Source organism: Alosa sapidissima, chromosome 1 (assembly GCF_018492685.1).
Source record: "Alosa sapidissima isolate fAloSap1 chromosome 1, fAloSap1.pri, whole genome shotgun sequence".
Lineage (NCBI taxonomy): Eukaryota > Metazoa > Chordata > Actinopteri > Clupeiformes > Clupeidae > Alosa > Alosa sapidissima.
In genome coordinates this window covers 18903550-18913549 of record NC_055957.1, presented here as the reverse complement: position 1 = coordinate 18913549, position 10000 = coordinate 18903550, and the positions used below count along the sequence as shown (strand labels likewise).

Sequence of the window (10000 nt, the reverse complement as noted above, 5' to 3'; positions counted from 1 at the left end):
CACACACAAACAAACACACAAACACACACACACACAAAAATACGCAACACACACACACACACACACACACACACACACACACACACACACACACAAACACACACACACACACACACAAATACGCAACACACACACACACACACACAAACAAACACACAAACACACACAATCACACACACACACACACACACACACACACACACACACACACACACACACACACACACACACACACACACACACACATACACACACAATCACACACACACTCTCACACACACACACACACACACACACACACAGACACACATACACACACCACAACCAAACATGCAGCCCATGTTCCCAAAATAGGATTAGAGCAGACGTCCTGATTTTACTTTCTTTCAGGCCACAATAATCATAATCCTTCCATGCCAGTCTAAAATGTGGTGCTTCAGGGAGAGGGAGAAAAGAAAAGGAGAAACGTTGTAACAATAAAGAACACATTCCATCCAGGGGAAAGGAGTACCAAATAAAACAAAGAGAAAATAGAGCAGGCACGCGGGCAGGCTAGTGCTCAGATGGCCATCTGGCCTAAGGTTGGAGTGGTGGCCTAGACTACACATGACTCTGATTTCAGGAGGAGATATAGCCTAGGCTATCACAGGGGTACGGGGAGGTCGCCACAAGGGCTGGGTTGAGTTGAACGTGACAGATTGCGAAATAACCGATTAACCAGTGCCATGCTCTATTCAGACGGGCAGCCATGATTTATAGTTCACAGAAAACAAGGTAAACAAATTAAAAATAAATAATAAACAACACCCCCTTTCCAGCTATTGACTCTAATCTTCTTAAGATTTTCTTTCCTTTGAAAACAAAAAATGCAGTCCTATGCTCTTCATAAATTTGGTGATGCATTTGCCAGTAAAATCACAAAAATAAAAATGCAGGATGAAGAGAAGCAGAGCCTTTTTACTCCTAATAAAGTTAAGATTTCTCATGCTTTGAATTTTTGTTTATTGAGTTCAGGTTTAAATGAAAGCATGGCAATTGTTGCAGCGCAGTCTCAAAGACAGAGATCAAAAGCTAAAAAAAAAAGAAAAAAAAAAACTTTCAAGCAGCTATCAAAAACCACAATGTCTCTAAGTGCTGGAAAAGGAAAAAAAAAGGGCAAACTCACTCCAGCTGTTTAATAAACCAGACGATGAAAACTGTGCCCGTGTCCAGGCATAATAAGTAAAAAAGGGCAAATATTTGCCTAATTTGTCCATTTGACCTAGTTCCTGTCCGTCGCATGCACCTGCCTGTTTGCGAGCTATTTGAAAGTGTTGATGGGAGCAAACCTCCGACTTCTCACTTGCTAATTGGAAAGAGGACTGACATGGACTGTCAAGGCTGCACAGCGGCCCAAAGCGGCGCGCGAGGTGGAAGACGAGGCATGTTTTTCCATGGCCCCATTCAGTCACCTGCTCTGTGTAATGTGGTGGAGTTGAGCGGTGAACCGGATGGATTTGTTCAGGAATATCGGGAAACATGTCACGAGTGTGTGCTTATTGAATTTTGTTCTAGAGATTCAAATGGATTCATCAACAAGCTGAAATTAAATTACACCTCCCTCCCCCCCCTCCACACACACACACACACGGCGAATGCATGTGACAAAATCATGAGAGGACTCATCTGCTTCACACATGCATACACACTACCCCCTTTTGACATCAAACACAGAATTTGGAGAAAGTACGACGCACGCTCTGAGTGTGTGTGCCCACCAAGTGTAACTGATTGAGTGTGATAGTTCTGGGGCCTCACAATGCCACTCACGTTAACAAGCTTGGACAAGAAAAAGAGGGGTGCGTCTTTGAACCGCGGCAGCACTGTGACTAATTTTGTTATGTCACCCTTTTGTGTGTCATGCATTCCCTCCTTCCCCACCAATTCTGAGGGGGGAAAAAGAAAAGAAAAGTGGAGTAGAAATGAAGAATCATCAACAAACTGCCCCCCCCCCCACCACCACCACACACACACACACACACACACACACACACACACACACACACACACACACACACACACACACACACACCAGTCCTTCCCTCCAGTACATTTCAGTTTGGTGAACGGTTCTGATGGCGGGCCTCTGTGTCTGATGTTATTGTGTCCGAGTGCAGTCTACTGATCAGAAGTGGTTCGTCAGCGTCTGTGCCAAGTTGCCTGCGAGGGAGGGGGGCATGGGAAGGTTGATGGCAGTGGAGGGGTGGGATGGTGGGGGGGGGGGGGGGCATCGCTTCAACCCCTGTCACAATAAGCACTCTGTCACTCCACTTCAAACTCGGCTGAGCTGTAAACATGAAGGCAGTTTGAGGTGGGGGTGGAAGGGGGATGTCGGGAGGGAGGCGGCGGGGGGAGTCAGTGTCTCTTTTCGGCCAAGTGGAAAACTCTCTGCTTGGGCTCGGTGGCCCCGGCACCCCGGCACCAGCTCTGAAAGGGCTGCATTCACAGCACACACACAAAAAAACCCAACAACAGACTTGAGCTTTCCTTCCGCTTCAGGTTCCGTTTAACCTTTGAGAGGGCAGCCATGAGAGCCGCCCTCCAACCCACTGTACTAGGAAAGAGAGAGTAACAATCCCCATCTTTCACATTTTACTGTAAGAACAGAGATGGACAGTTTCAGTCCATACAAATCCTTTAGAGGATTACTTTTGTCTTGTGGATCTTATGCAGATGTTTAATTCTGTAAAAAAAAACAACATATTAAATAAAAATCTGTGAGGATTGAACGGAAAGACCACCTGATCCTAAAAACACTGCCATGCATGCTTGATCATTTACTTCTTAAGACTAAGTGGAAAGAGGGATTTTGCTTGGTTTCCCCACCATGGCCATCACCAAGTCACAGCTCCTGTTCTGTGCTGAACCAACTCAAACTCAGCACAGCCATGTGAGGAATGTGTGCTTCCATAGACTCTGTCCAGACAGCTCCATCCTCTCCGGCCTCCTCAGGCATGAGACAATGGAAGATTCCAGAAGTGTCAGCGCAGACCGGAGAGGAACGCACACGTCTGGATCAGGGCCTGAGGCCCCGGGAATGTCTGCCAACACATGTGGTGACGTACGGTCCGCTTGGAGCCCGTCTGAGCGGCAGATGACCAGACCGGCAAGAGCACTAATCTAATCAGGGCCCAGCCCAGACCTCGGCAATATGCACGGAATTTCCGACCCACGTGGAAGAAAAATGAAAAAAAAAAAAAAAAAAAAAAAAAAAATCTTAGTTCTATTCTCTTTCTGTATGATCATTTTTTCCATTTCTGCTGACCTGATGTGAGTGCAACTGAAATTGAATCCAACACCTGATCCAACTCAAAGAGACAAATTGTCGTGGAAGCATTCTACCAATACCCTGACATCACACATCACATTTTTTTACTATTTACACTAGGGGTGTGCATACAAATAATTGACAACATTTGAACCACTGATAGTGTTATTTGGTTATTTACATTACCAACACTAATATTTTTAGGGTGCATTATCAAGAGCATTAGGTGGAAAACAGAACAAAGAGAATGCAAAAACGTATCCACTATTCTAACTTAATTAACAGTGACTTGGTATATAACTTCTATGCCATGCTACCTTTTTAGTAGAACTTCTATCTGTGTATTTGTGCGCTACAGAATAAACAAATAGAGAATTTTAGTATTGATGAAATATATCTCGATCAGTTGACGGGTCATTCGACTATCCGCGCACACGCGTTATTTACACAATCACATACGTTATACTGTTCAAACTGCTTGTCACACACACACACATCATTACCAATACGCTCAAAAGAAAGACAGGATCCAGAATCAACCACCCCCCCCATCATCTTTTTTTCCATAAACATTTCATTAGCCATTCAATTACCTGGGTGCTGATAGATGTGGTTCCATCTGTTGCCTCCACCGTCAGGTTGTAATTTGATTTCTGCTCGGCGTCGAGGGGCCTGGCCACGATGATGGTACCACTTGCCTTGCCCACGTCAAAACGGCTGTCGTAGTTCCCACCTTTTTTTTTTGCAGCAAACCAAGGACAATGGAAATTGACAGGAAATTAGTTTTTCATCATCACCTTCTCTTTACAACACAAAGGTGAGGATAGCTGGGGCAAATAGGCTGCTCTTTACAACACAAAGGTGAGGGTAGCTGGGGCAAATAGGCTGTTCTTATTGCACACTATATGAGGGGAAACTAGAACGACAAACAAAAAAATTATAATTCACCAAACAAGGGTAAATAAAGGCGAGGTGACAGAAGCTGTTATGACATATTCCATACCTTAGATTGAACACATAAATAACAATAATCAAATACGTGTGAAATGCATGACATGCATGTGTCCAGGCCACGCATGGTGAAAATGCAACTTCACATAACACAATAATCAACATAAATATTGAACAACAACAAACAATAATACCAAAAATAACATGAATCATATGGAAAAGCATTCCAGTGTCTCTGAATGAGATAACAGTTAGGGGAGAGTTGGGGTGGTCAAACAGCTTTACAAGGACGAGTAAACACCACAAGTACCACAGGGGTCACAGATCTCTTAATGAAGGTCTCATTTAGGAGATCCCAGCAGATACCTTCTGCCGTACAGTTCAGGTCACAAGCCATCTGAACGATGTAAAACACTTCTTTAGCCTCTACGTCTCCTTGCAAATCCAAAGCAAATTATACATTCCAAGTAGGACAAAAAGCCACGCAGAAAGGTAGGAGAGAAAAGAGAAAGAAAGAACTGTCAGTCAAAGTTGATTAAGAGATAGGCCAAGGGAAAGGGGCAATTATTCGCAGAAATGTAAGAAACACAGAAACAGTAATTAACTTTAAAGTGCACAGGAAACGAGATTCAACATCATGCTAGGTCAGCTTTGATTAGAAGTAGCATCGACACACGACACCCACAGCCACGTCAAAAATGCCCTAAAAACATTATGTGAATCTTTCTTATACACAAGTGACTGCCATACATGTAGTCAGACAAGGATTCACAGCAATCAGCACACTAGCCATTACTAACTAGCAATTACTAGCATGTTATTAGGCCTACTCGTGCAAAACAGCTGTTACCTGTGATCTCAAACCAGACAGGCGTCTCTGCATTCTCCATGAGGATGACCCCCACCATGTGAGCCACAGGGTCGCTCTCCATGACAGAGTAGGTGAGGGGGGAGTCCTCGAAGGCCAGAGGGGTGGCTGACGGCTCGGGCTTGACGATCCACTCGATGTGCAGCCGACAGGTGGAGGATTTCTGGGGACGACCGTTGTCCACAGCTTTGATCTACAAGTGACAGGAGGATGGGGGGGGGGGGGGGGGGCAGACACAAACACCATCAGTGTCAGGCCAGTAGTGGGAAGAGATGGCAGCCGCTCCCCCCACACCTGTTGTTATGTTGTTACCCCCCCACAGGGCAGGTCAGCCAGCAGATGTCACGTGAGAAACACCAGGGAGGTCTGATATCAATGCTTCCTTGGCTCAGCCAGCATGTAGCCCTACTGGCTGCATGCCTTCAGAGGAGCATTCTTCCAGGGTATTTACAGAGACCTCAATGAAACACTCGCTTCTTTTTTTTATGACAAGGACACATCTCGTCACATACAGAAAAGCTCGAAAAGCATTAGATCATTTTCTGAAAAAAAAAAAAAAAAAAAATGTGTACCGTAAGGATGTCATATTCTCCTGCGGAGGAAACCTTCTTGGAGGACACCAGGCCGGTCTTGGGCTCGATGAAGAACTTGCCGTGCTCGTCCCCTTCCTCAATGCTGTAGGAGATCTCAGCGTTGGGTCCTTCGTCACGGTCGGAGGCGATGACGCGGTAGACGGGGTCTCTCTTCAGGGCCCTCTCTTTCTCTGGCTTCTCCCGCTCAGGCAACTTGATCTTGTAGATCTTCTCCAGAAACTGTGGCTTGTTGTCGTTCTCATCCAGCACCTGGACTACCACGCGCACTGTTGTGGACTTGGCTGGCACGCCATAGTCAGACACCGTGATCTGGGGAAGGGAGGAATAAACATCACCGCAGCTTTAGAATTTAATCAACAAAGAAATAAAGAAAGACGGAAAAACAATGATTCCCCCCCCCATGTTCCTTTTTTTCATGGTCAAATTTGTTGATTGCATGTCTGGGGTTGATTCACTATGAGCATTGAGAATAGCCGGATGGCTGAAACATCTGCTCTTGCTCTATTAAAACCAGTTGCTCCTTTTTTGTAAGACTTTGTCCAGTCTTTTTTTCAGAGTGCGAACCACTTACAGCTTCATCTCATGGTCAAAGTAGACATAAATGCAATTCTTAGATGTCATCAACTTGTTCGTTTAAACCTGGCACACCAAACAATGCGCCTATGTGAGGGGAGAGGGCGGTAATGGCTCACATGTTGTGTGCAAGAAGCAGTATCCCGGGAGTGTTCAATGAACAGCCCTGCTAGGACTAAAGACGCTTCTTTATTTCTGGGGCCTAGAATTAATCAACCGCATGAGGTAAAACAGATTGCTTTCCAGTGACTTCCCACGCCTTCTTCATATTGTGGCTGCATCAAACGTGTTTCTGTCTTTGGTGACAGAATTGAAGCAATTCCCTCTGCATTTAGATGTCAAATTATCTTTTAAGACATGCAATGCCTAGATAAACAAATGCACGAGGGAATAGCATGCCATGAGTGAGCCTGTCTACTTAGAGGGATGAATTGCTCATTTTCCTTTGTTACTCCATCATCTTCAATCCAATCTTTATTTTCTTAAACACCATTTGAAACTAAAATCATGAGAAAGTCCAACTTTTTTTCACTTGCTCAGTCTAGCTCAAGAGCATTTCTGCTTAGGCGTTACACAAGGGAAAGTGCCTCTCTTCTTCATGCCCCATGCTGAGATCCATCTGTCCCTTACGGAAGGAATTACATCACTTACAGCAACTGGCAGGGACAAAAGGCTCTGTTGTAAAACTAGGAAATAATCTGATGACAACAAACATCAAAACACGAAAACACACACACAATAACTTTTTTTCTCCATATGTGATAAAAAATCATCTGATCCAGACCTTAGACCTAAGCAGCCATAGGCGGTCAACAGATGCCTTCATACAATTCATGAGCTCACAGAGTTGTTGACCATTTCTGGTGTCCAGCTAACACTTCATTAATTTGACCCACAGCCATGGATTGTCACCCCACATTTAATCCAGCATACTGCAGAGCACAGCAGTTGTGGTGGCCACAGTTTAATGAGATCCACACCATCAGCTGACCCCCACAAAACAGAAAAAGAACAGCCAGCGCAGGGTTGGATTTATCAAAGTGCGGAATACCCAATGGGCATCGTCTTAGTCGGATGACCAGACGAGGGGCACGCGAGGGAGGAGAGGAAGCAAACAGCTTTGGTTTTAAAGAAGAAAAAAAAAAAAAGCAAGTCGTTTTCAAACCATCTGCTCAGGTCTCTGGCCCACATGCTCCAGCCAGCCAGTCACACACCATTTGGTGGCGGCTGCGATTAAGCCCATAATATGTTTTTTTTTTTCCCGTCTTGTTTTCGAAGCTGTCCAAAGCTGCCCAAGCTATTTGCTCGTATAGAATTAATTAAAAGGTAGGATGTAGAGCCCTCTGGCACTAGCAATTTTCTCTCTCTCTCTCTCTCTCTCTCTCTCCCTCTGTCTTTCTATCTCCATCTCCCTTTCTCACTCTCTCTCTCCCTCTTTCCAAATATGTCTCTCCCTCTTTGTATCTATCTTCGTCTCTCCCAAGGGAGTGGTTTGAAGTTCAAACTGTTCTCCCTTTCATTTTGACTAGATGGGTGTATCAGGACAGTTTCTGATGAAAAGGAGCTGTTGGTAGAAGAGGGGGTGGGGGGGACTTGTCTACTGTTCTTTTGTTCAATGGGTGCAGACAGCGAGGAACCTGAAGCTGAGGCTGCTTTTATGTAAACAGTGACTTCTGAGCAGTAATTATGCCAGGCACAAGGCAAGATGGAGCATCAATTATGAAAACAAATCTTGCAAACGGCAGAATACACCAATTAGTCAGACAGGAGATATGACAGGGGTGTATGTTTGGGGGTGAGGGGCGCTAGATTATGTGTGTTTGTGTGTGTGAATGTGCTTTTTTGTAGCGGGTGCAGCGTTGCGAGCAACTCATTCATCAGGGTATGCTTTCTGTGTTTCAAAACAGCTTGGTTATCGTGGAGCCCGTCTGTCTAACGGAGGTGCTGACACAAAAGAAGGCCTCCGACGGCTCACAATTTTTCATTGTGCACGCGCACTGACTCAGCGCATGGCTGTCTGCTGCGGGTGAGACCAGTGGTCCCCGCCAGACATCGAAACAGCCATGTGGGGAGGAGATGTCTGCCATTCCTCTGCGGGGAAACAACCAGGCGGTGGGTCCACTTGTCAGCAGAGGGCTTGGTAATGCACTGGTGCTTAACATGGATGCTCCCCTCCTGCATGAAATGACATGGCGCTGCTTTGCACCGCATGTCAGAGCACACACTGGTGTTTATCACCCACCCACCCCCCCTTTCCCCTCCTCTAGGCAGCCCAGTCTAGCAGATTTAGGGAAGGGTGTGGGGAGTCTGGGTAAATTGCCTGTTTGTTGTGTGGTGCTGCATAAACATACCCTACACCTCCCCCACACCTCCGTCAGCCTCCTCTCCTTCATTCCCTCACACTTCACAGCCCCTCCCCCTGCCCGGTGGCATCTGGTGCAGACCAGCCTGGCAAATCCACCCACCCAGCCTCATGGCTCCCACAGAATCTGCACCTCTAACCCCCTACACTGCACCTCCAGTCAGAGGCTTCCATTGGGTAGAGGCCAGTTAGTGGGGCAGTGGGAGACTAGCTGGGAGGGGAGAGTGGAGGTCAATAAAGCACTTCCTGCTGGACTCTTACCAGACACACTGAGCTGACCAGTGCCAGAGTTCTAAAGTAGCCATGGTTACCACTCAGGCTGAGAAAGTCAGTCAGAGGAAGTTTGTGAAAAAGTGTGTGTGTGTGTGTGTGTGTGTGTGTGTGTGTGTGTGTTTGTGTGTGCCTGTGCACAGTTCTCACTTACAAATGCTTGAGAAAATGGGTCAGTCATCTGAAACAAAACTGATATCTGTGTCTCCCTGGCTCTTTATTGCATTTTTTTAAGTGGACTGTTAATCACAGTAAAAGCTGATGTTCTCATCAGCTCTTTGAGCAGCCTGTACCTAATTATCTGTAAAGAAAAATTGCTGATATAGATGAGAATGACTTGGTGTATTTAATCAGTCAGCCCTTCACACTAGGTTGGTCCTTTATGAACCACAAGTGCATGAAAGCATACCTGCTAACTGATTGCACTAGAGGTGACTCATTGTATAAGCTGTAAGAGAGTAATTAATTTAGTGATTTGATAAGAGGGGAAAAGGAGAGTGCACAAGGGGCAAAGAAAACAGTTTCTAAGAACTCCTGAGAACAAGGCATGTGTCTTATGATCTCAGTCCCCCCCAGCTGCCAATACAACCACCACTCACGCCTCCAGGCTGCATTATCTGTGAAAAAAAAAAATACAAACTTGGCGCTTTTGAAAACTTGAAAAGATTTATATCGCCATCCCCCAGCCAATCGTTCCCAGGACTCTGTTGCCGTGGTGAGGGCACAGACAGTTTGTCCAGTAAGCCTTGTCCCAGAGGGGGACCAGATCATCAGTCACTCTGACCCCACCCCCCCACCCCCCATATCCTCCTCCCCAACCCCCAAACTCCTACCAGCACCCTCTACTGTACAGCTCACAATGCAATTACAGAGTCCAAGCCCATGCAAATTAGGAATAAAAGCACAGAAGCGGCTGGCACTGACACATAAACGTTAATCGACATCCAATGAGGTTCAAATTGTGCAATCTACAATGATAATTAAAGGCGCCCCAATCTGTTTCGCTGGTCGTGGCACACAATTAAAAGTATTGCAGTTGGCTGCTTGACAAGCAGTATGAATAGATATAACAGGGC

At 45.8% G+C, this 10000-nt stretch overlaps 1 protein-coding gene across 10 annotated transcripts in view; it reads right to left on the bottom strand.

Moving 5' to 3' along the window:
• The window catches only part of fat1a (FAT atypical cadherin 1a), a 75632-nt gene that overhangs the window by 33283 nt on the left and 32349 nt on the right, over positions 1-10000 (bottom strand). For 8 of the 10 annotated variants that reach the window (XR_006032494.1, XR_006032500.1, XM_042095434.1 and 5 more), the window contains exons 5-8: positions 5699-6028; positions 5109-5319; positions 4625-4693; positions 3901-4040 (exon numbers count right to left, since the gene is read on the bottom strand). Coding sequence is in view for 8 of the 10 variants with exons in the window: in XM_042095434.1 (XP_041951368.1) it covers positions 3901-4040; positions 4625-4693; positions 5109-5319; positions 5699-6028 (750 nt within the window). In the remaining 2 variants the exon portion in view is untranslated. The remainder of the gene's footprint in view (positions 1-3900; positions 4041-4624; positions 4694-5108; positions 5320-5698; positions 6029-10000) is intronic. The other 2 variants (XM_042095724.1, XM_042096025.1) reach the window with 1 other exon arrangement.